Below are 26,624 nucleotides of genomic sequence, written 5' to 3'. Positions count from 1 at the left end.
TATGTTTTTTGCTGTTGTTTTTCTTAAGATTTTATTTTTAGCTAATCTCTACACCCAGCCTGAGGTTCTAACTTACAACCTATAACCCGGAGATCAAGACCTGCATGCTGCATCGACGGAGCTAGCCAGGCTCCCCTGTATGTTTTTAAAAGACATTTTAATCAATACTTTATCAATAGTAAAAAAATTATCTGAAAAAGAACCTAATTATTTGAAGATTATTTCAGGCCCTATGAATTTTAATTCAGGCAATTTTACTGCTGTAACTCAAAAATCACTTATAACTAAAGGAGAATGTTTAAAACTGTCAAATTTCTTTCCACGACTACCAGATTCAGAAAATACGAAGAGCAACACTTCAGTTAAGAAAGTGTTCAAGCTTCACGTGATCTAACTTATTTAAGGCATATGATTCTCACCATTACAATGAATCACACGGTTAAATGACCACAGTTTCTATTTGCAAGCTAGGATTTCAGCATAGAGGTTTTTTTTTTGTTTTTTGTTTTTTTTTCTCTAACCACGAAACTATTCTTATTCACGTTGGCAGAACTTCTAATCAAACTGGACATCTAAATGATCGTGATGGTAACAATAGCTAACATTTACTATGTGGCATTTAATTCTCACAGTGACCCAAGTGTGGCAGAGATTTAATATGTACTTGAAACATTCAGGTTCGAGAGGCTGCATTCTAAAAAGGTGAGTGAATTGAAAATAGTCCTACTTTCATTATCATTACTTTCCAATAAAAGATTGTTCTTCGCTTACAATTGTGTAAATACTTTCTCATAGTCTATGGTTGATTTAAATACCAGGTGTCTACTTAATTGTAGCACATCTTTAAGCAACGTAAAGGAAAGCTTTAGTTGTCTTCACCTGCACATACTGTTCTGCCCACAAATTCTGCAATCCAGTTTTGCCTGATTCTAAACTGCTCTCTCTTGAAGTCCCCCTCTTGGAGCTTTTCTGGCGAACGACTTAAAAAGTGACTTTGAAATCTGGATAGTATCTCTCCATCCATCCTCCCACAGCGAAACAACTAAATTTAATTAGAGTAATTCTCCCGACCATTGAGAGTTAAGACATAGGCCTTTGGGTAACTTTAACACCAAAAGTCAAAAAGCGTAGTCTGAGAATGTACGGGAGGACGCCTTTCCCTTTCTAAACAGAAGATAAAATGGGGCTCATAAAGGGAAAACAAAAAGAACCAAAAAACCAAAAACAAAAAACCTAAAAATTGGGGCTCGTGGCTGCTAAAAGGACCACACACCGGGCGCTCCCGCCCAGGCGTCTGGATACTTCTCCGCGACGGTGGCGCGTCCTGAAGCTCAGCAACCCTCCTCCAGATACCTAACCTCCACCTTCTCCAGCCTGCTTTCCCGAGGCCCGCGAGAGCAGTCCTGGGAGAGGGGTAGTAGGCCTCATTGTGTGGGACCCCGAAAAGGCCCCGAGGCGGGGCGCGGAAGGCACCACCCGGGCCCGGTTGGGGGCGGGGACCGGCGGTTGCTCAGAGAGCAGGAGGGTCAGGAGGTGACGGGAGGAAGAGGCAGGAGGAAAGAAATGGGGGTTGGGAGGCAGCGTCCGGTCGGTGGGCGCAGACAGCTCGGCCAAACCTCCGACTCCCTTAGTCCCGCCGCCTCCGAGAGCCCTACAGGGCGAGGAGGGAAGTCCACAAAGTGCAGGAGCAGAGGGGAGAAAATTCAAAACGAGTCTACTCAACCTCGTCTTGGCTCCGAGGCCCTGCCATGGAGACCAGCACAATGCGCAGGCGCATCCTTCTGAGAACGCGCAGCGTAGTACTATGAGACAAGAGCACAGTCGGCCACCGTCGGCCGTTTGTCTTCTGATTCGCTTTCCGCACGCGTATTCCTACTCTCACTGGATCTAGAGCCTGAAGCCGGAGGCCGAAGTACTCCGAAAGACTCGGTAGAGTGATTGGGAGTATGCGTAAGAAAATAAAGCCAAAAAGTCTTTAGCAAATTAAAGCTGAAGGTAGAGGAAATACAATAGATATCTGGCTGCTGTTGGGAAGGTTTAATACGGATAAAATTTATCTTGAGGACAGCATGGCAAAAAAAGACTACCATTCCCAGTGGTTACTGCGTCTGAGAAGCGCTGCTTTCTGGGAATGGTAGTGTCTAGGAGTTGTGTTTGAAGTATCAGGTCTGAAGACAGCGTCTTACAATTAAAAAGATAGAGCAGCAGTTTAAATTGGGCTTTTTCTGTATCTTCTTAATCGATAACAGTTCTAAATATTTTTTAAAAATTTTAAAAAAATTAGGCACACCCCGTCTTTAAGACATGCTTTACTATCGATGATTCCTGTATCTAGGAATAGGTAGTTGATGTTTGTGGGCTGGGTCTCGGTGTGTGAGCAACCTCGTGGTTGCTGAGGAGGCCGGAGGAAAGAAAACCGAAGCCCGGAACACGGCAGCTTCTTGCGTACCTATGCAAACTAATTTTGAGTTACCTCTTTTTGTAGTCTTAAAAGACCAGAGCTCCTGTTGTCTATTACCCCCTTTCGTTTCGGTAGACAAGTCTTGTGTATACTCCTCGCCATGGCTCAGCTCCAGGCACGCTTCTTCACTGACAATAAGAAGTAAGTAAGCGTCCTTTTCTTTCCTCTCTTCCTCTCGCCTCCCTGGGATCTTTTCCAAGAACTCCTTCTGTATGACTTTGTGGAGCCTCGGTTGTCTTTGCCCACAATTCCTCCCCCAACTCCTATTTTGTTTGTTTGTTTGGCTTTACTCTTGGCTTGAGCGCGTTTTCCGATTAAGCGGAAACGATACCTTGCCGGGATTTCTCAGGGATCTACATCTGATATCACCATCCTTTTTGCCTGGCTTCTAAGGCTGTATATAATTTGAATTGTGACTGTAGAGGGCTTTGAGGGGCTTCACCTTTGATTCCTGAATGAAGCACATGTGATTTTAAGAATGAAAAATGGACCGAGTCCTTACAGGCTGCCTGCTAGGGATGTTTCACCATTTCTCAAAACACAAGTTTATTACTATTATTTTTTTTAGGTAGATAATAGACAGTGCTTTTCTAAACCAGGCTAGAAAGTGGAGCTCTGAATGGGGGTTGGTAGAACTTTTTCTTTAATGTCGGTTTGTTTATTTATTTTGAGAGATTTATGTATGAATGTATGTATGTATGTATGTATTTTGAGAGAGAGAGAGAGAAAATCCCAAGCAGGCTCCATGTTGTCAGGGCAAAGCCCAATAGGGGCTAGATCTCAGGAGCCATGAGATCATGACCTGAGCAGAAATCAAGAGTCTTACGGTTAACCAGGCGAGCCACCCAGGCACCCCAATAGAACTAATTTTTGGTAATAGTGTGAAGTTCTTTCAGTTACAGGTGTGTATATTCATATACATACTTATACATGTATGCGTGTGTGTGTGTAGGTCTGTATGTGTGTATGTATATGTGAACATTTTTACCAGTGGTCCCCAGGGCAGTAGCATTTGTTTGAAATCTAATTGTATTCAGTCTTGTGGTGTACATTACACTACTAACTTTTCTTAGTGTCTTTTCAGCTACATGGTAAGTCTCTTGATGGTAGGGACTGTATTACTCTTCTTGGATTGATAGAATCAACAAATGTTTGTCAAGTTCTTCTCATACTGATGGTAAATAGTGAATATTTGTTGTATTAACAAGCTATTGCCAGTTGTAAGCTAGATAACTCCCACTTCAATTAAAATTATGTGTTGGAGCTGTATGAGTTGACCTAGAAAATCATATTCACTCTTGTATTCTTGCTTACGGTATAGATAAATTGTACTATCAATGCACATGAGTATATATACTTGGTCTGCATATTTCTCAAGGAATGTGGTGCAATAGCATGACCACAGTATTTCTTCTAATTGAAGTTTTTAATTGCGATAATTGGTGATTCACATGAAGTTTTAAGAAATAATAGACCATTGTGTTTTAACCCTGAGATAGATAAACATATATGTATGTGTGTGTTTAAATTCTTCAAAAAGTTAACAAAACCTAAAAATTAAGTTCTTGCTTCTTATACATTATATGTTCTGGTAAGTAAAATGGAGAGGGGGATAATTTTTTCATATATATGTATGTAATTTACATATATGCGTGTATGTGAATTATGCTACTCCCCCCACCCTCTCATTTTACTGACTAAATAGTAGGTGAAAGGAAAAACCGAAAACTTTAATTCTAGGTTTTGTTATCTTTTGGAAATCCTAAATTACTGTTTACATTTTTTTTAAGCATGATACATATAAATAGAGCTGTAGTCTTACTACCCAAAGTATAGTTTGAAGATTAGCAGCATCAACATCACTTGGGAGGTTTTAGAAAAAGCAGAATCTCAGATTCCACCTCAGACCTACTGTTTTACGATGTACGTTTTAACAAGATCTGAAGCCCCCTTCCCTAACCCTACCCCATTGTAGTAAAAAGAGATTTATTATACCGTGTCTTGATGAGCCGTAGATTCTATCTTAACATCTTTTGAAACTTCCATTCCCCACAACTACAGCCTTAATTCATGTTTGAGACTTTTTTGTGTGTGGTAACAACTTTATTGAGATATAATTCACTTAGAGCAGAATTCATACTTTAAAATCTCCATTTCAGTGGTTTTGAGTATATTTGCAAAATTGAACAACCATCAGTACAATTTTAGAACATTTTTTATCACCCTTTAGGTATTACACCCTAATCCTTTCAACTACAGCCGTAGGCAGCCACTAATCTACTTTCTATCTCTGTGGATTTGTCTGTTTTGGACAATTCGTATAAAGGGAATTTTATAGCATGTGGTCTTTTGTGAGTGGCTTCTTTCACTTACTTAGAATGATGTTTATAAGGTCCATTCACACTGTAATGTGTACCAGTACTTCATTCCTTTTTAGGGCCAAATAATATTCCATTGTATGGATATACCACATACCAAATTTTGTTTGCAATTTTTAAGTTGATGGACATTTGGATTGTTTCCACCTTTTGGCTGTTACAAGGAGTGGTGATGGGAACTTTTGTGTGTAAGTTTTTGTGAGGACATATATTTTCATTTCTCTTGGGTATATACTTGGGTATATACTTAGATAAATATGAAAAATAATTTCATATTTAACTTTTTGACAATTAAAAAATTTTTGGGGGGAGGCGCCTGGGTGGTTTAGTTGATTGAGCAGACTTCAGCTCAGGTCATGATCTTGTGGTTCGTGAGTTCAAGCCCCACATCAGGCTCACTGCTGTCAGCGTGTCAGCGCAGAGTCTGCTTCAGGTCCTCTGTCCCCCTCTCTGTGCTCCTCCCCCACTTGTGCACTCCCAAAAGTAAGCATTAAAAAAAATTTTTTTTTTGATGTTTACTTAACTTTGAGAGAGAGAGAGAGGCAGAGAGCACAAGCAGGGGAGGGGTGGAGAGAGGGAGACACCGAATCCAAAGCAGGCTCCAGGCTCTGAGCTGTCAGCACAGAGCCTGATGCAGGGTTTGAACTCACAAACCACGAGATCATGACATGAGCTGAAGTTTGATGCTTAACCGAATGAGCCACCCAGACACCCCAGTAGTTAACTGTATTGGAGTTTTATACTGCTTCATATGGCTTTTAGTTACTGTCTGTGTCTGTTCATTTCAGCCTGAAGAATTCCTTTTACCATTTCTTGCAGGGCAGGTCAACTAGCCCAACATACTCCTAAATATGCTCAAAGAGCTAAAGAAAACCGTGGACAAAGAATAAGAGGAAACCAGGAAAATAATACATGAGCAAAATATCAATAAAGACATAGAAATTATAAAGAGGAACTAGGGGAACCCGGGTCGCTTCATTTGTAACCCCATGTAGCAAAATGTCTGGCATGTATTAGATACCCAGTAAATATTTGCTGAATGAATAAATGCACATTTGTTAAAATAATCCATAGACTTGACTTTGACATATCATTTCCTTTTTATAGATATGTGGTAGATGATGTTCCCTTCTCAATTCCTGCAGCCTCTGAAATTGCTGACCTTAGTAACATCATCAATAAATTGCTGGAGGCCAAAAATGGTAGGTATACATGCTCTGAGAAATTAGGAGAGGGTGCATTGCCACTAACTACACTAAAATATATCACATTTTATTTTGTTTCCTTTTTTTAAGCCTTATTTTAAAATACTGTATGCATTTTGTAATGGTAAAATTTATAAATTATGAGTTTCCCTGCTACGTGATACTTTTTCAAATGCTTTGAAATACAAGTTCTCAGGAAAAATTCTTATTTATTTCAGTTTAATCTGCTTTAAAGGCAATATGGATATAAGGTGATTGGCATTTAGGAATACGATTTTGTTGTAATAGTTATGACATTGTGGTTTTCCTAGGGAGATCTGGAATTGGTAAGCATAGAACAAGCATCTAGGTGCTTGAGCCCCAGTTGCTACAATCCTACAAAGCAAAATGACATTGTCACTATTTGAGTATTTTGTGTAATAATAGATGCCAATACTAATACTAGTATTTTTTTAAGTATTTAGAATTCATTGAAAAATTAATGGTAAAATTTTATAAACATGCAAGGGTATCAAGTAAAACATTTAAGAGATATAAATGTTAAACATGCTGTTGTATGAAAATAAATTATTAGCCCATAAAATTCATATGAACAAGGTATGCAAAAATATTGATGAAACAAGATTGGCCAGGAGTTGATAATTGTTAAAACTGGGTGATAGGTATATGAAAGTTTACTATATTATTCTTCACTGTTGCATATGTTTGAAATTGTCTATAATCAAATGTATATTGAAAAGTAAGGGAACCATACATAAAATAGAAGATTTAAACATGAAAGGTTGAAAATAACATAAAGCATGATCTTTAAAAATATAATTTGTCAATGAAGTCACCATTTAGAAACAGACATTTTTACCCAGATGTTTCTGTTGATTCTACCCTAGTTGGAGGAATGAGGAGTTGAGAGTTAGAAACTAATGCCTAATATATTCCTCTTCTCTGTCTTCTAATAATCCTATAACTTTTTTTTTTAAGTTTGAGGGTTTTTTTTGGTTTTTTTTTTTTTTTTTTTGGTAATCTCTGTATCCAACTTGTGGCTTGAACTCATGACCCCAAGAAGAAATCTCATGATCTTCCAGATGAGCCAGCCAAACACCCCTGAGATGATGTTTATGAACAGTTTTTTGTTTTTGTTTTTGGTGGGAGGGGGCAGAGTCTGCGGTCTTTTCATTACTAGCAAGCTATTGAAGCTATTGTTCTTGATTGAGAGATATTCACATAACACTTCCCATAGGTCCTTGTCTTTACTTCATCCAGTTGATGTATAAAGATTCTGATAAATATTTACTTCTGAATTACAACACTGCCATATATTCTTGCTGAAAAAGTCTTTGAACTAGAATAAGAATTATTCTTGTAATAGAATCTTTGTAATACCAGTGTGTGGATGTTTGTTGTTACCCAGAGAGTTGTATATTTTTCTAAAGTTGTAGATTGAATGTTGGTTTCTTTTTGAATAATCAAATAAGTCATTGATTGCTCTTGAGTTGAAGATGCAAATGATTCAGATTTCAGATTTTTAAAAGGCAACAATCCAAATAATCCAATGAGAGAATTCTTCTTTCAGCTAATAAATGCAGAAAGAATGAATAATTTTTAGCATTTTGTAACTCCAGATGAAATAATGGGTTTAAGTAGTGATTATCAGTAGCTACTAAAACTATTTATTACGTGTTGAAAGGCTGACGGAGAATATTAGGATGGATGGGACCAGGCTGACAATATCAGAGTCCAGATGTAGATTATCACATCATAGAAAGACATACAACAACACAATGCATTTTCTGATGTGATGCAATAGGAAACACATAATACTATGTATAAATATTCTTGCCAGAAAAACAAAGCTAACCTGAAGTCTAATCAGTTGTTTAGGTCTGCCTGGTGTATAGGATGTGTAGGTGGTAGAGGAACATCTTATAGGACACCGTGGAGATGTAATCAACCAGAATGTAAGAAATACTAGAAGACAGATGACCTAATTTCTTTTTTTTGTTAAAAAAAATTTTTTTTAACGTTTATTTACTTTTGAGAGACAGAGACTGAGCAGAGGAGGGGTAGAGAGACAGGGAGATGGAATCCAAAACAGGCTCCAGGCTTTGAGTGGTCAGCACAGAACCTGACATGGGACTCGAACTCAACAAGCTGTGAGATCATGACCTGAGCCGAAGTTGGATGCTTAACCAGCTGAGCCACCCAGGTGCCCCCCCAGTTTCTTTAACAAATAAATGACCGGGGAAAAAAGGAGGGGGAACTCTTAAAGATTAAATAAAACATATTAATCAGATATAATATGTGGACTTGGGATGCTGATTCTGAAAAGCTCACTGTAGGTCACTTCTCTGGCTCAGTCAGAAGAGCATGCAACTCTTCCTCTCTAGGTCATGAGTTCGAGCCCCACACTGGGTATAGAAATGACTTGAATAAATAAATACACCTAAAACAAAATAAAAATAAAAAGCTCACTGTAAAGAGAAGGAAACATGAACATTGGCTATTTGATATTAAAAGCAATAATGATTAAATTTTTTAATATCACTTTAGGTCCTTTTATTTTAGAGATACATATTAAAGCATTTACAGATAAAAATGATAGCATTTCTAAGGTTTGATTTAAAATAAACCAGCAGAGGAGTGGAGAGAGGTGTATAGATGATTGTCAGTGAGTTGGTAATTATCAAAGTATGTGATGGGAATTCATAATGTTATTTCTACTTTTATATATATTTGGAATTTTCCATAGAATAAAAAGTTTGTTTTTTTTTTAATTTTTTTTTAAATTTATTTTTAAGACAGAGAGAGACAGAGCATGAGTGGGGATGGGGCAGAGAGAGAGGGAGACACAGAATCTGAAGCAGGCTCCAGGCTCTGAGCTGTCAGCACAGAGCCCGACGTGGGGCTCGAACTCACAAACTGTGAGATTATGACCTGAGCCGAAGTTGGACGCTCAACCGACTGAGCCACCTGGGTGCCCCAAAAGTTTTTTTAAGTAGAAATAACATTTTTTTTAAATAGAAATAAATAACAGTAAATAAATTTTAAATAGAAATAATAGAAACAACAATAGTAAAAAATTACACCAACAGAACAAAGTCCTCTGTTCCTAAAAATCACACAGTGTACTGGAATAGAATACATGGCCTGATTATGGCATGAAGAAATTCTGGAGAAACTCAGAGGCCACACTGGAATAATAAATACCTGTTTGTTTTGGGGTTTCTCATATACCTCTGCCAATGTCACTTCAGGTTCTAAGAACGATCATTTTATTATGCATTTTCTTTAGAGTTACACAAACATGTGGAGTTTGATTTCCTCATCAAGGGCCAGTTTCTGCGAATGCCCTTACTCAAACACATGGAACTGGAAAACATCTCATCGGTAAGTTCAAATGTTTATCTGCTCTGTTTTATGTAAGGTGTTCTCAGGTAATGTAGGAAAACATTTAGAATCAGACTGAATCTTTAGCAACCAAGATTTTTTTTTTATTAGTATTTTTTTTCTAGAAATTTGAACTTCAGTGTTTGTATATTCAATTTTGAAATCCCCTCTTCTGAGAATGTTTTACTCAAGAAATGTAGATGAATGAATATAAAAAAAAAAAAAAACCTTCATATTTGTGGAAGAATTATCAAGAAAGGGAATACCAAATACATGTTTATTACCAATAATGATGTATAAAATGAGGGGTGCCTGGGTGGCTCAATCGGTTGAGCGTCCAACTTCGGCTCAGGTCATGATCTCGGTGTCCGTGAGTTCAAGCCCCACATCGGGCTCTGTGCTGACGGCCTGGAGCCTGTGTCGGATTCTGTGTCTCCCTCTCTCTGCTCCTCCCCCACTCATGCATGTTAGCGCATGCGCATGCGATCTCTCTCCCCCTCTCTCTCTCTCAAAAAAAAAAAAACCTTAAAAAAAAGATACACAAAATGATTGTGCACGTATAAAAACTTTTGGGTTAGACAATTGTGATTTATAGCGGTTCCCCCTTCCTCTAATTTTCAAAGTTCCTTGATACTACTTTTATAATTTAAAATGTAATTTGTAATTGCTTTTATAATTTTTTGACAAGTTTTAGAATTATGAAATATGCATAAAATTTATCATTTTAATCATTTTTAAGTGTGTAATTCAGTGGCATTAAGTATATTCACAATATTATGCATCTATCACGACTATCCATATCTAGGACTGTTATCATCCTCATTAAGTAGAATGCTTTTATAATTTTATTTTTTAAAGTTCCTTATGTCCCCCTACCCCCCTTTCAGCATAAATTTTCCAAGGTTGTTAATATTCGTTAATATTACTGTTTGCACACTGTTAGGTCAGATAAAGTTTTTCGCCTTTTGCATGGCTCCAAATTTCTGGGTTATGAAGGGGACTTACATGAAAGAGACGTAATAAACAAGGGGTCCTTTATGTTTGTAGTATACTACTTTGGAACTACTGCCTGATTGATTTCTGGTTTTTCTCTGTCACTAGGAAGAGGTTGTGGAACTAGAATATGTGGAGAAGTACACTGCACCTCAGCCAGAACAATGCTTGTTCCATGATGATTGGATCAGTTCAGTCAGAGGGGCAGAAGAATGGTATTGCCATTTTATTATGCCACTTCCATCATTCTTTTTAATTGCACTATGTGAATATTTTTCTCTGATTGATTCTGTGTTATTTGTAAAAGTAATTTTGTGATATATGTATCAGTGTCCATGCCCAAGATCTTTACATTCAATTTATTCAAGAAGAAGCATATCTTTTCCTTCCCAAAATGTTGGAGTGACATTTGTCTATACATGAATAAGTCAAGTGTCTTAGAATATTTTATTTTTGTGTGTTGCTTATAAGACCAAAGATACAATTTGTTCCATAGAGGGGAAAAAAACCCTCTTATAACCACAGATCTCCTGGCTTACTACCATGAAGATGCAGATCATGGTATAGGGCTAAAAAGGGCAGACTGGATCTGAGAAGGTATGGATGGCTCAGAACAAACCCTCAGTGGCCTTACTTGTTGAAAAGCATCTTGAGACTGGATCATAGTACAAGCTTACATTTTTAAAAGAATATCTTCCTGGGGTTGTTACACAAGTGATGTTTTTACTGGTTTTACTTTTATCTTAGATGGTTTTATTGTTTTTCTGTTGAATGATTTTCAGTGGTTAAGTACAAAGGGCAGTTAGGCTTTACAAGCAATTTCCCTGAGTTGTAGTGTTTACAATAGTAATTAAAATGAAGTCTAGGGCTTTTTACTTATGTTTTTATTTTTAGGAGGTCAGAAAAAGTCACAGGTAAGATCTGATCTAATGTCTTTTAAAATCTTAGTCTTCATATTAAAAACCTTTTTAAAGTATAATCTCAAGGTTTATTTAATTGCCTTAGAAATATAATTGGGGCACCTGGGTGGCTCAGTCAGTTGAGTGTCTGACTTCGGCTCAGGGCATGATCTCACAGTTCATGAGTTCGAGCCCTGCATCCTGCTCTGTGTTGACAGCTCAGAGCCTGGAGTCTGCTTCAGATTCTGTGTCTGCTTTTCTCTCTACCCTTCCTCCCCTCATGCTCTGTCTCTCTCTCTCTCTCTCTCTCTCTCTCTCTCAAAAATAAAAATAAACACTAAAAAAGAAATATAATTGATTTCAGGATTTGAAAAAGCTGCTTTTTGATTTCATAAGGGTTTTTTTCTTTTCATAGGATCTTGACTGGTTCTTATGATAAGACTTCGAGGATCTGGTCCTTGGAAGGAAAGTCAATAATGACAATTGTGGGACACACAGATGTTGTAAAAGATGTGGCCTGGGTGAAAAAAGGTTAGGACTCTCTGCCTGAATGGAAAGTAATCCTGAACAGGGAACCGGAAATAAGCCATTTTCAGTGCTGGGGCACAATGGGGATGGGGTAGGGAGTGCCATGTGCCTTGGTTATTGTGAGGTCTTTCAAAAATACAGTGTTGAAGAAGAAAAAGATTATGTAAGAAAATCCATAAGTGGTAGAATTCAATCCATACATTTTTAAAATCATATCAGATAATGTGCACTTTCAAGTTAATACTGTGTTAAACTCATGTTTTGTAGCATTTTTGAAGGATCATCCTTTTATACTGTAAGTTACTTCTTTTTCAAAGCTGGCATATAGCTCTTTTATCTTCTTAATGTCTTTCAACAACAAAAAAATCAGTTCTTCATTTTAGAACTTAATGTATTTAAAATTTTTGTGCTAATTTGTTCTTGTGTTCTCCTTTCTTCAGACAGTTTGTCTTGCCTGCTATTGAGTGCCTCTATGGATCAGACTATTCTCTTATGGGAGTGGAATGTAGAGAGAAACAAAGTGAAAGCCCTGCACTGCTGTAGAGGTCATGCTGGAAGTGTGGATTCTATAGCTGTTGATAGCACAGGAACTAAAGTAAGTAGCTAGTGTGTTACTAGTACTGTTCAATTAGAATTTGAGCTTCTTATGCAAACAATTTTTTCTTCATTGTCCTACAATCGTAACAGTTGGTAATTAAAGAATATGATTTCAAACCCAAAGTAAATACTCTTTCAATGAGAGATAATTCACTTCCTCAGTCTGGGTTTTTCTGGTTACTGCAGAAATTCTAAGAAATCAGGTAAACCAGCAGTTTAACTTTAATCATAGTGATTGACATTTTCAATCTTCTAGCTACTCAGTGCTTTCATCAATTGAAAAAATCGAGTTGATCATCTAAGCCTTAGCATATTCAAGGTTTGGGTTAATAGAGGTTGTTTTACTATTATTGCTGATTTACTCTTATCGTGACAAAATGGTAAAAAAAGAAAAAAACCTGAGTACAACACTATTGACATATGAGGAGTTATAAATTCTCTTGCTGTTTGAAAGTTTCCTAAACCACATTGAGTTGTGTTGGGTTTAAGAGTATTTCTTCAGCATTTCTTTGCCAATTAGCATATTAGAGGACCCTTGATGCATTCAAAGGTAGAGATTTATGATTATTCATATAGAGCCATAAAGAAGGTTTACCTGTTTTTGAGTCCAAACTTAAATGAATTAACTGTACTCTACCTTTTGCTATAAGAGATAGAAACTCATCTTGAACTTTTTTCAGCTGAAAAGATTGTGAGATCCAGGTGTGCCTGGGTGACTCGGTTGAACGTCGGACTTCGGCTCAGGTCATGATCTCACAGTTCGTGGGTTCGCGCGCCATGTTGGGCTCTGTGCTGACAGCTCAGAGCCTGGAGCCGGTTTCGGATTCTGTGTCTCCTTCTCTCTCTGCCCCTCCCCTGCTTGCACTCTGTCTCTCTCTCTCTCTCTGAACAATGAATAAACACTTTTTAAAAAATGAAAAAAAAAAAGTTTGTGAGATCCAGGAAGGAATAAACAATCACATCACTAACTGGGTAAGGATGCATTTGAGTCTTAGGAACCAATGGAGTTGAGCTTGAATGTGGCCAGCACATTCCTCTCCCTTCCTCGCTCATCTCCCTAAGTTGACTTCTTCTCTTTCACTTCAAAATGGCTTTTTCTTTAAAAAAAATTTTTTTTAATGTTTATTTTTGAGAGAGAGAGACAGCGTGAGCAGGAGAGGGGCAGAGAGAGGGAGACACAGAATCTGAAGGAGGCTCCAGGCCCTGAGCTCTCAGCACAGAGCCTGAGATGTGGGGCTTCAACCCAGGAACCATGAGCTCATGACCTAAGCCGAAGTCAGATGCTTAACCGACTGAGCCACCCAGGTGCCCCCAAACTGGCTTTTTTCCACATGACAATAAAACCTGGCTTTCAGTATTCCTAGGTTTCACACCCTTTACCATCAGTTCCTGGAGAAGATGAACTTCAACTCTCTGGAACATAGGCTTTCATAAAAAGGTCCTGAAGGAGGGAGAGACTTATTGGTACTCTGTAGATCAGTTGCCTACCTCGATCTATGCAACCAAAGCCAGGGCACAGGGCCATGTAAGAATGGCAATGCCTTCAGTTGTCATGAGATTGTGGATACAACTTCCAGCAGACTAAGAAAGCTATGCAGATGGTACAATGGTAGTAAAGGATTTGAGAGCAAAGTAAAGGTTTTAAGTTATAAATAGAAAAATCAAGGCAAATAATACGATAGGTTATATTATATACTCTTTCTCTTCATGTATGTTTTTAGTTTTGCAGTGGCTCCTGGGACAAGATGCTAAAGATCTGGTCTACAGGTAAATATTAGTTTATTTTGACTTACTAAAAATGTTCCAAGAATTCCAGTGAAAGAAGACTTTTTAACCCCCATTTTGATCCATAAAAATAAATCAGAGCTTTTTAGGATACAAATAAAGGAACATATCGAGAAAAATTAGTATGCTTTGTGTTTTAAAATGTGTTTCTATTACCCCCTTATTTATTGAACCATGTGACTGAATTGCTGCATGTAACTCAACAACATGATTGGTGCAATGGAACATAACTGCTTAGTTCTCAGAGTTCTCTTATTCAGGAACCTGGAAATAAGCAAAAATAGCTTGAGTCACTTTGATAACACTCCACTGTTAGAGAAATTTTAGTTAAGAGACGCTTGGGTGGCTCAGCTGGTTAAGCATCCGACTCTTGGTTTTAGCTTAGGTCATAATCTCATAGTTTGTGAGATCAAGCTCCATGTCGTGCTCTGTGCTGATAGCGCGGAGCCTGCTTGGGATTCTCTTTCCCTCTCTCTCTGCCTGTCCCTCGCCCATGCTCTCTCTCTTAATAAATAAACTTTAAAAAAAATGAAAAAGAGAAACTTCATAGTTAAGCTAATTTACTTAAAAAAATAAGTTTATTTCTGTTGAGAAAGATAGACACAGTGTGAGTAGGGAAGGGGCAGAGAGAGGGGGAAGAGAAGGGAAGGGGCAGAGAGAAGGAGAGAGAGAATCCCAATCAGGCTCCACGATGCCAGTGCAGAGCCCAATAGGGGGCTTGAACTCATGAAACAGAGATCATGACCTGAGCTGAAACCAAGAGTTGGATGCTTAACCAACTGAGCCACCCGGTGCCCCTTTAAATTTTTTTTGTGGTGTAGTTTTGCCAAACTTAATTTTTTTACTTTGAAAACATAGAAGGGATAATTTGGAGGAAGAGTTGGAGGAAGGAGGACTCTTAAAGGAAGGTGCTTTGAGAGTAGTGAGGAGAAAAGAGGGGGAAGACCCACAGATTGCCTAGGTAAATAGAGCAGAATCCCTATTACTTCTGAGGGAATTGTTTTATTATAGTATAATACCCTAACTACAGTTCACAAAGTAGAATTGGGGGATCAAGAAAAGCTTAAACAGTGTCAGTAGTAGGAAATAAAGATAAGTCAGTAGACTTAAAGATAAGTCAGTAGATAATTTCAGTAGATTTCTCAGTAATGCTTAAAAGCAAACAGGTTTGAGGCAGAAAGTTGTTTGGATAATTTTCCTTTTGTGGAATATTTTGTAATCTGAAATACTTTTAATTCATTGTTAATAAAAGTGAAATAGTCAAGAAGAATAAGGATAACTGGATTGTATCTCCATGTAATGTGTTTGTTTACCTGTCATTCCCTTCTTTTTTTTAATGTTCATTTATTTATTTTGAGAGAGAGTGTGCGTGTGCCTGCATGTGTGCGGGGGAGGGGCAAAGGGAGTGAGAGAGTGAGAATCCCAAGCAGGCTTCTTGCTGTCAGTACAGAGCCCAACACGGGCTTGATCTCACAAATCATGTGATCATGACTGAGACAAAACCAAGAGTTGTATGTTTAACTAACTGAGCCACCCAGGCACCCTGTTGTTACTCCATTCGTCATAATAAAAATACAATGTGTTCAGAACTCTCCTGGGGCGCCTGGGTGGCTCCATGGGTTATGCATCTGACTTTGGCTCAGGTCATGATCTCACAGTCTGTGAGTTCGAGCCCCGCATTGGGCTCTGTGCTGACTGCTCAGAGCCTGGAGCCTGCTTTGGATTCTGTGTCTCCTTCTCTCTCTGCCCCTCCCCTGCTCATGCTCTGTCTCTCTCCATCTCAAAAATAAATAAAAACATTAAAAAAGTGTTAAAAAAAAAAAAAGAACTCTCCTATAACGAATAGTAAGCAATTTTTCATAGATATGGTAAAGTGATGAATATTCATAATGATCTTAAAGACATAGCACGATATCAAACTGGTTAGGCTTTAAGATTTTAATGTACTCTATTTTTTGCTTTCTCCTTTTGGAAGACTAATAACCCAGGTATTGTTTTTATATGTAAATTTCTTTAACCAAAATAAGGAGAAATATTTATTCCCTAACCAGTTAAGAAAACATATACCCAGAAATGTAAGAATTCTTTTAAAACTGTTTGCAATTAATATTTACCCTAAATTTTTAAAACATCAAATCTAATTCTCTGTGATACAGTTCCTACAGATGAAGAAGATGAAATGGAGGAATCCACAAATCGACCAAGAAAGAAACAGAAAACAGAGCAGTTGGGACTGACAAGGGTAAGTATTTTTGAGAACTTACTATATTTAGCTGAGGTCTGTACTGACAAATGTATGACAATTTAATCTTTTCTATTTAAATTTCCCTTTTTCTTGCGTTGCTTTGTCAACCATAATTAGGCTTTCTTATAGTAGATTGGTAAATTTTTATTACAAATACTGTAGTATGCTACATTTATCTGAGTCTTTGAATGTAGTGGTATTTAGCCAGGCTTACAGATTGGTAGGTCGATTATTTAGCTATTATATTTGATCCCATGATGCAGTTTTTAGTAGAATCTTTTAATTGTTAAAGCTTGAATCCAAATTAAGTGAAACATTTTAATACCTCGATTGTTTAATGATATTGTTTCATACACTGAGAATATAATTCTCACTAGGAATGCTAATTATATCTCCTAAATCAATAGAAAGTCAAAATTAATTTGAGTTTGATTCTGTCATTTAGCTATTAGTCCAGTTAGATTAAAGTCAGAAAGTTCACCCATATTCTTATTTGTTCTGTTTTGTTAGGAAAATATTTGTCATAATATGATCTGACCCAAGTTTATACGCAAAATGAGAAGGACAATACTGAATCAGGTTTAGGAAGACATGTTTTCCATTCATTTTCTCACAGCTGTAATGAATGTACAGTAAAACACATTTGCACATTATTTCTTGTAGTTACAAATAACAAAATATTTTATAAAAACGGTTGAAAAGGAGGAATAAGGTATGATCATAAAATGATTAATCAGAGTCACATAAAATGTAATAAAAAATAGCACTTAACCAGTTCCAACTGAAAGAAGTGGTTTATGATTTCTTAGTACATTTAAACATGGACTGCTGAATTTTAAGAGGAATGATCTGGCAGCTACTTAATTTCCTTATCACTTAGTCTTAAGTTAAAGCTATAAATGCCTCACCAATTGGATAAGTGGTAATTTACTGATGGATATCTCTGGTCAACCTTTAAAGAATATCTGAGTAGAAAAAGATTTCTTGAATTAGAGAAGTTAATCCCTCAGAAGGTAGCTTTTTTTCCTTTCTTTCAATTAAAGTTTGACATACGTACAGTTAAGTGTACAGTGAAGTTTAACAAACATACACTCGAGTAATCGCAACCCAAATAAAGCATAGAGAATTACCAACGCCCTAGAAGACTCCCTCTGGTCTGCTTTGCAATTGGTAGCCCATAAAGGTGATCACTGTTCTGTCTTGTGTCCCCTTACATTAATCTTTAAACTTCAGGTGATAATCTGTGAGATTCGCTTTATGTTGCTGCAAGTAATAGTTCTTTTCATTAATGTATAGCATCCTCTTGCATTGACTATATCAGAATTTATCCATTCTTTTTTTTTTAAGTTTATTTGTTTATTTTGAGAGAGAGAAAGCGAGAGCATGAGTTGGATAGGGGCAGAGAGGAGAGAGAATTCCAAGCAGGCTCCATGCAGTCAGCACAGAACCTGATGCGAGGCTCGAACTCAGGAACCATGAGATCATGACCTGAGTTGGATGCTTAATCCAATGGATAGGCCGCCCCTATCCATTCTTCTTTTGATGGACATTTAAGTTGATTCCAGTTTTGGCTACCATAAATAACGTTGCTAAGAAAGCTCCTATACTTGGGGTGCCTGGGTGGCTCAGTCAGTTAAGTGATTTGATTTTGGCTCAGGTCATGATCTCATGGTTCATGAGTTCAAGCCCCATGTTGGGCTCTGCACTGACAGTGTGGAGCCTGCTTGGCGTGTTCTCTCTCTCTCTCTCTCTCTCTCTCTCTCTCTCTTTCCCTCTTTCCCTCTCTTTCTCTCTCTCTCTGCACTTCCCCCCCATGCACGTGCTCTTTCTTTCTCAAAAATAAACATTAAAAGAAGTTATTTTAGGGGTGCCAGCTTAGGCTAAGGTCATGATCTCACAGTTTGTGGGTTCAAGTGCCAAGTTGGACTCTGCTGATATCTTGGAGCCTGGAGCCTGGAACGTGGTTGGGATTCTGTCTCCTTTTCTCTCTGCCCCTCCCCCACTGGTGCTTTGTCTCTATCAAAAAAAATGAATAAACATTAAAAAAATTTTTTTGGTCATTTTACTTTTCTTTTGGTGTACTTATACAGTAATTTCTGCATATGTAGAATTGCAAAACTAGAATTGCTGGGTCTCAGGGTATGCACAGGTTGAGTTTTTCAAATGTTAGATACTGGCAAAAAGTTTTCCAAAATGGTTATATCAGTTTATACTTCCACTGAAAGTATAAAAAGAATCAAAGTTACTCTACATCCTTACCAGCACTCAATATGGCCAAATTTTTAATGCCATAACTGATTTTATTTAACACATAATTTATGTTTACATTTAGTTACTATTAAAAAGTGTGTATCATTTTGTTGATTTCTGGTGCTACATGGTGTAATTTAAGTGCTGGCCCTTTATTTTTTATTTTTATTTTTTATTCAAATTCTGGTTGGTTAATATATAGTGTAATATTGGTTTTAGGAGTAGAGTTTAGTGATTCATCACTTACATACAACACCCAGTGCTCAAGACAAGTGCCCTCCTTGTTAACCCATCACCCTGCTCACCTCCCTTCCAGCAACCCTGTTTGTTTCTGTAGTTAAGAGTCTCTTATGGTTTGTCTCCCTCTCTTATTTTTATCCTTCCCCTATGTTCATCCACATACACACACACACACACCCCATATCTTCTTTATCCATTCATCTGTTGATGGACACTTGGGTTCTTTCTGTAGTTTGGCTGTTGTTGATAATGCTGCTATAAACATCAGGTTGCATGTACCCCTTTGAATCTGTGTTTTTGTATCTTTTGGGTAAATACCTATTAGTGCAATTACTGGATCATAGGGTAGTTGTATTTTTAACTTTCTGAGGAACCTCCATACTGTTCTTCAGAGTGGCTGCACCAATTTGTGTTCCCACCAGCATTGCAAAAGTGTTCCCTTTTCTTCGAATCGTCACCAACACCTGTTGTTTCCTGAGTTAATTTTAGCCATTCTGACAGGTGTGAGGTGGTATCTCATTGTAGTTTTAATTTGTATTTCCCAGATGATGAGTGATATTGAGCATCTTTTCATGTGTGTGTTTGCCATCTGGATGTCTTCTTTGGAAGAGTGTCTATTCATATCTTCTGCCCATTTCTTCACCGGATTATTGTTTTTTGGATGTTGAGTTTGATAGGTTCTTTCTAGATTTTGGATACTAATCCTTTATCAGATAATGTCATTTGCAGATATCTCTTCCCATTCCAAAGGTTGCCTTTTAGTTTTGCTGATTGTTTCCTTTGCTGTGCAGAAGCTTTTTATCTTGATGAAGTCCCAGTAGTTCATTTTTGCTTTTGTTTCCCTTACCTCTGGTGATGTGTCTAGTAAGAAGCTGCTGAGGCCAAGGTCAAAGAGGTTGCTGCCTGTGATCTCTAGAATTTTGATGGTTTCCTGTCTCACATTTAGGTCTTTCATCCAGTTTGAGTTTATTTGTGTGTATGGTATAAGAAAGTAGTCTAGTTTCATTCTTCTGCATGTTGCTGTCCAATTTTCCCAAAACCATTTGTTGAAGAGACTTTTTTTTTCCATTGGATAGATGTTCTTTCCTGCTTTGTCGAAGATTAGTTGAACATATAGTTGTGGGTCCATTTCTGGGTTTTCTAATCTCTTCCATTGATCTATGTGTTTGTTTTTGTGCCAGTACTATAATGTCTTAAGGACTGCACCTTTGTAATATAGCTTGAAATACAAGAATTGTGATGCCTCCCACTTTGCTTTTCTTTTTCAGGATTGCTTTGACTATTCAGGATCTTTGTGGTTCTGCACGAATTTTAGGATTATTTGTTTTACCTCTGTGGAAAATACTAGTGGTGTTTTGATAGAGATTGCGTTAAATGTGTAGATTGCTTGGGTAGTATACACATTTTAACAATGTCCTTCTGATCCGTGAACTTGGGATGCTTTTCCGTTTCTTTGTGTCCCCTTTAATTTCTTTTGTAAGTGTTCCATAGTTATCAGAGTACACATCTTTTACCTCTTTGGTTAGGTTTATTCCTATGTATCTTACTGTTTTCATGCAATTGTAAATGGGATCAATTCCTTGATTTCTTTTTCTACTGCTTCATTATTGGTGTATAAAAATGTAACAGATTTCTGTACATTGATTTTGTATTCTTGGTGTATAACTTTTGAGTTTTGATAAATGCATAGACTATGTAACCACTGCATCATCAAGGTAGAGAACAGTTTATCATTCCCTAAAACTTGTGTTGCCCATTTGTTTTTACCTTGCTGTTTTCTTTCTTTAATTTTTTTAATGTTTGTTTATTTTTAATTTTTTTTAATGTTTATTTTTGAGAGAGAAAGAGACAGTGCAAGAGAGGGAGTGAGACACAGAATCGGAAGCAGCCCAGGCCCTGAGCTGTCAGCACAGAGCCTGATGTGGGGCTCGAACACACGAACATGAGATCGTGACCTGAGCAAAAGTTGGACACTTAACCTATTGAGCCACCCAGGCACCCCTAATGTTTATTTATTTTTGAGAGAGAGAAAGAGTGTGAGCAGGGGAGGCACAGAGAAAGACAGACACAATTTAAAGCAGGCTCTAGGCTCTGAGCTGTCAGCACAGAGCCCAGCGCAGGGCTAGAACTCACAAGTGGTGAGATCATGACCTGGAGTCGGACGCTTAACTGACTAAGCCATCCAGGCACCGCTACCTTGCTGTTTTCTATCCCAGTGTCTCTGCTGGATTATCTTTCTTACCTTTTTATTTTGCTTTGGATCACAACCGAGGTCATTCTGTTCCTCATTCCTCTATTACGCTTCTTTACTTCTCTCAGGAAAATTCTAGAGCTAGAAGTTTGGACTTAGGGATCATTTGGTATAGGAGTTGGCAAAGTATAGCCTAACAGCTGATTTGGCTGTGACCTATTTTTGTATTACAGAGAGCTAAGAATGATTTTTACGATTTTAGGTGGTATTAAAAACAAGAGTATACAACAGACATTAGAAGGCTAAAATACTTAACTTTCTGAACCTTTACCGAGAAACTTTGCTGATATCTAATCTAATATAAGCCACTCACATTACAGATGAGGTAATGATATTTAAGGAGGTTAAATATAGCAGTTACAAACGTAGATTAACTGTCTTCCATTTCAGAACTCTTTCTCTGTTTCACTTGTTCTTTAAGATAGATATTACACCTAGTTTGGGGGTTTTAATTGAGAAAAAACATTAGAGATTTTGTAGTATTAATAAATGGACCATGGGCATTATTTAAAGATTGGACAATATAACTTAGAAGATGCTGAAGAAATGGTGAGAGTAATCTATTGAGATACTTTTACCTGGAAGAGTTAGGAAGAAAATGGCAGCACCTTGCCTCAAACCTAGATCTCTTTGACCCCAGATCTTTTTCAACTAACTTCTACATGTAACATGTACATATGAAAGTGTTAAGTTAGTGTTAATATTAATACTTCTCAAAATAAAAAGTAGAACAGATGGAAAAGCAGTAGGATGTAGAGGAAAGACTACAAAACTTTAAGTAATATGTGGGTTCAAACTTCAGTCTGCCATGTATAAACTGTATGACCTTGAGCAAGTTATCTTTCTCACTTTCCCTGTCTTCATTTATGGAATCAAATCAGATATATGTTTTGGATGATTGTTGTAAAGAAGAAATAAGGCAAGATATAAAAGCTAAAGCATCTGCTGTATGGGCTTCAGAAGTAAATACTATTACTATTGCAATTACTCTAAACTAAAAATGCCTTTCCTTTGGGTATCTTTTCATTTCTAGACTCCCATAGTGACCCTCTCTGGGCACAAAGAAGCAATTTCATCGGTTCTGTGGTCAGATGCTGAAGAAATCTGCAGTGCATCTTGGGACCACACAATTAGAGTGTGGGATGTTGAGTCTGGCAGTCTTAAGTCAACTTTGGTAAGACTTCAAAATCCAGTGACTCTGGTTAACTCTGAGCTTCTAGAGATGGTTATTTCTGGCTCACCATTTAAATGTTCTTTCCTCCTTGTTTTTCAGACAGGAAGTAGAGTGTTTAATTGTATCTCCTATTCTCCGCTTTGTAAACGTCTAGCGTCTGGAAGTACAGATAGGCATATCAGGCTGTGGGATCCCCGAACTAAAGGTGAGGTGTGTAAAATCCTAGAGGAGAAATATGGGTAAATAACATCAGTTTCTCCTATCACTAGAAATGTGTATAAAAAAAGATAATTTTCTACAAATATTGTTTTTGGTTCTCCTATTTCTCTTCTAAAATTCAATAATTATTATTTTTTTAATTTTGTTCAGATGGTTCTTTGGTGTCGCTGTCCCTAACCTCACATACAGGCTGGGTCACATCATTAAAGTGGTCTCCTACCCATGAGCAGCAGCTGATTTCAGGTTCTTTAGATAACATTGTGAAACTGTGGGATACAAGAAGGTAAATCCTATTTATGATCTACAAAGAAGATACTTGAAATAACTATTATATACAGAGAAAATGAAATGAATGCTGAAAAGATTATCCAAAAGCAGAAGAGTAAAAAGAGTTTTGATTATGACCTGATATAAATATTGGTGTCAAAAAGAAAAGCCAGGAGCAAAGGAATTTGGTTCATGTTGATAGGTTATTTTTTGCATTCTGAAAAAATTTATATTGAACCTTAATATAAATGTGATATTATAAAAGTAGAAGGCAATGGTCTCTAAATAAATGGCACTATAATCTATATAATAAATACAATCTATAATAAATGGCACAAATAATAAATTATATATTAATAGAAAATTAAATAAAAATACATATTAAAATTTTTTTTAATATTTATTTTTGAGAGAGAGAGAGAGCGTGGGCAGAGGAGGGGCAGAGAGAGGGAGACACAGAATTGGAAGCAGGCTTCAGGCTCCTAGCTGTCAGCACAGAGCCCAACGCAAGGCTCCAATTCACAAACTGAGATCGTGACCTGAAGTCGGGTGCCTAACCGACTGTGCCACCCAGGCCCCATAGAAATACATACTTTAAAAGATAACTAGATACTAAAGTTTTTTGTTACTAGTATATATGAGTGTCCCCAGTGAAATGCATACACAGTGTATTTACATATTTTTACAGGTAGAATGGAGAGGCATTAATCAAATACCTGTTCTTTGTTTACCGAAATCTGCATTTTAACATCCTGATACTACCTTATGATGCGTGATTTGTTAATACCTAGAAGGTTATTTACATTTAGTTGGATACTTGCTATAGCAATTATATAGTTTCTGATAGCAGTGCTATGAAGAAAGTAAAGCAGAGTAGAGGGACGCCTCTTTAGGGGTGGGCTATTCTTGAAGGTGATTTTATAATAGTGAATTGAACATGGGAAGGTATCAGCCATGCACAAATCATGGTAGAGAGAACAGCAGATAAGGTAGGGAAAATCTTGGCATGTTGATAAAATACCAAAAGGGTCAGTGTTGATGGAGTGGAGTAAGCGAGGAGAAGAATGGCAGGACATGAGACAGGTAGTAGTATACTGAGCAAGACCTTAAGGTCCAAGCTAAGAAATTTGGGTTCCATTCTAAATGTTATGGGGAAGGATTTGTGGGTTCTAAATAGGGTGGGAAGAATGGAAGCAGAGAGTTCCTAGGTTGGATCCTAGGTATATTTTGAAGACCACTCTTTGGCAGGATTGGCTTATGGATGGAATATAGAGATAGGAATCAGGAAATAATGGCCATATTTTCTGCCTGCGCAATCAGGCCATTAGTGGTACAACTTACTGTGATGGAAAGAGTAAAAGAAACAGGTTTATGAGGGAAGATCAAGAGTTTTGTTTTGGTTATTTTAAATTCGTAGTGCTGGGGGCACCTGGGTGGCTCAATCGGTTAAGTGTCTGACTTCGGCTCAGGTCATGATCTCACGGATCATGGGTTCGAGCCCCACATCAGGCTCTGTGCTGAAAGCTCAGAGCCTGGAACCTGTTTCAGATTCTGTGTCTCCCTCACTCTCTTTCGCTCCCTCCCCTGCTCACGCTCCTGTCTCAAAAATAAATAAACATTAAAAAAAATTTTTTTAAAATAAATAAATTTGTAGTGCCCATGGGATAACCACATGTCAGGCAATTGGATATACACATCAAAATCAGGGGAGAAGTTTGGGCTAAAGATACAAATTTGAGAGTTATCAGCATACATATGGATGGACAAAGGATGTATAAAGTCATGGTTTGAGGGTAAAAGGAAAATAGTCAAGGAATATGAAAATGGGCCTAATTGTGAATAAATATTTATAAATAAATAGCATTTTTCTTGAATATTTATTGCAATAAATCTCTGTATTCTGCTAATGATAGGGGAAAATCAACAGAGCCAATCAAGTAAATACTCAGGATTTTTAAGATTAACTGGTTATTGGGGCAAGGATGGTAAAGTCGGTAAAGTTTTCAGAAAATTATATGTGATTAGTCATGTATGTTTTTTAATACTTTGAATTGCATATAACATGGTAATACTTTGATCTTTCAGTTGTAAGGCTCCTCTCTATGATCTGGCTGCTCATGAAGACAAAGTTCTGAGTGTAGACTGGACAGACACAGGGGTAAGAATTTGTTATTTGGGGAAAGGAAAAAAGAATAAATCTGGTGCTTATATTTAGAGAGTTACTACTTTCAATATATCTGATAATTATAATTCTGTATTCTAAGTTCCCCTTAATATTATTCATAAAATCTCACATCTCATTCAAAGAAGAAACATATTTGTCCTTTACTGTTAGGAGTAGTAAAATTTGGAAAGTTTTAAGCAGTTTCTTTCTCTAGTATTGTAATGAACTGCTTTAACTCCATAAACTTGCTCCTTCAGACTTACTGGATCTAAGTATTTTCTACTTACAAAAAATCTTATAGAATAAGTCTAGACCATAAAGTCTGCTTAAAGGATTACAATTTACTTATTTTTACGTATAAATATTAGCTCTTGTTGCCTAAGAATTCTTTCCAAATACAGATCCTAGAGCTACTTGAATAATTTGTAATATCCATTTACCTGCAAATAGTTAATATACTTTCCTATAAAACTTAATTTTCTTAAATAGGTAAACTATATCTTCCCTCAAACTTTTAAATTTTATTATATTTCTTAAATGTTTCTTGGAAAGTACAGTAGTAGTGTATCACACCCCAACCAAATTCAAGTGATCATTTTTAAAGTTTTTTTTTTTTTAATATGAAATTTATTGTCAAAATGGTTTCCATACATCACCCAGTGCTCATCCCAACAGGTGCCCTCCTCAGTGCCCATCACCCACTTTCCCCTCCCTCCCACCCCCTATCAGCCCTTAGTTTATTCTCAGTTTTTTAGAGTCTCTTATGGTTTTAATATAGTGTATTATAATATAGTAGTGAAAACTGATATAATGGGTCCATTTAAGTATGAACTCTCAATGAGAGTTAATTGCTTATCCATTAAGTCCTTCTGGAAATCAGAATCATCGGTATTTAACTGTGTTTAACTATCATATGAAATAATTATATTTACTTATATGTTTGTGCTTTTTTTTTTCTCTCCCTTTACGCAGTTACTTCTGAGTGGAGGAGCAGACAATAAATTGTATTCCTATAGATATTCACCTACCACTTCTCATGTTGGGGCTTGAAAGTGAATGATAGATTTGACTACAGAGATTGTGTTTGTAAATGAAATAGAGAATCCTCAGATTGCATCAGTGACGGTTCAGAAAGCAGTCTCTTAAAGTTTATAGTTTCATCCTTGATGATAACTATCACTATTTCTTTATTTTGTATTTATTATATAGTAGTGTGTGTTGTTAAAATGTAAAAGTGACCTGCCTTCTCAGCCATATGCAAACTCTTGAAACTAAACTGAATTTTTTATTTCCTTTTAGAGGTATTGGTTTGAATTAAGATTTGTTTTTGAAATGCTGTAAAAGCATATATTTAAAGTAATTGTCCAGATTTTTATTTCTGATGGGGACACTTAAGTATTCCTATGTTAGCTGTTTAAGAAAAGTATCTTAAGAAAACTAATAAATTCTATTAGAAAAAATTAGAAATAACACTTTGCTTTGGGTAAAATAAGTGATGTCTAACCTATCATAAGATTTTGTGGGCATTCAACATTAAAACATATAGATCCTGCTGCCAATTAAAAGTTTGCTGGAGTATTTTAA

At 36.9% G+C, this 26,624-nt stretch overlaps 2 protein-coding genes across 18 annotated transcripts in view; one reads left to right on the top strand and one right to left on the bottom strand.

Annotated features, from left to right (window-relative positions):
* CARF (calcium responsive transcription factor) overlaps window positions 1–1,843 on the bottom strand; it is a 100,910-nt gene extending 99,067 nt beyond the window's left edge. For all 14 annotated transcript variants that reach the window (XM_045034310.1, XM_045034311.1, XM_045034308.1 and 11 more), the window contains exon 1: window positions 1,724–1,843. The gene's annotated coding sequence lies outside the window, so the exon portion shown is untranslated. The remainder of the gene's footprint in view (window positions 1–1,723) is intronic.
* On the top strand, window positions 1,790–26,624 carry WDR12 (WD repeat domain 12). 4 transcript variants are annotated; one of them, XM_006935484.4, is made up of 14 exons: window positions 1,790–1,929; window positions 2,486–2,602; window positions 5,947–6,041; window positions 9,334–9,428; window positions 10,530–10,636; window positions 11,736–11,851; window positions 12,289–12,443; window positions 14,167–14,212; window positions 16,387–16,472; window positions 22,250–22,390; window positions 22,490–22,595; window positions 22,760–22,892; window positions 24,962–25,034; window positions 26,013–26,624. In XM_006935484.4, the coding sequence occupies exons 2-14, from the start codon at window positions 2,562–2,564 to the stop codon at window positions 26,088–26,090; spliced, it is 1,272 nt and encodes a 423-aa protein (XP_006935546.1). In that variant the 5' UTR covers window positions 1,790–1,929; window positions 2,486–2,561; the 3' UTR covers window positions 26,091–26,624. The 4 variants fall into 4 exon arrangements, with proteins under 4 accessions (XP_006935546.1, XP_011283782.1, XP_003991078.1 ...); XM_011285480.3 differs by having other exon boundaries at window positions 1,828–1,950; XM_003991029.5 differs by having other exon boundaries at window positions 1,859–1,995.

The sequence above is a fragment of the Felis catus genome, chromosome C1, assembly GCF_018350175.1.
Source record: "Felis catus isolate Fca126 chromosome C1, F.catus_Fca126_mat1.0, whole genome shotgun sequence".
Lineage (NCBI taxonomy): Eukaryota > Metazoa > Chordata > Mammalia > Carnivora > Felidae > Felis > Felis catus.
This window is presented reverse-complemented; position numbering and strand designations above follow the sequence as displayed.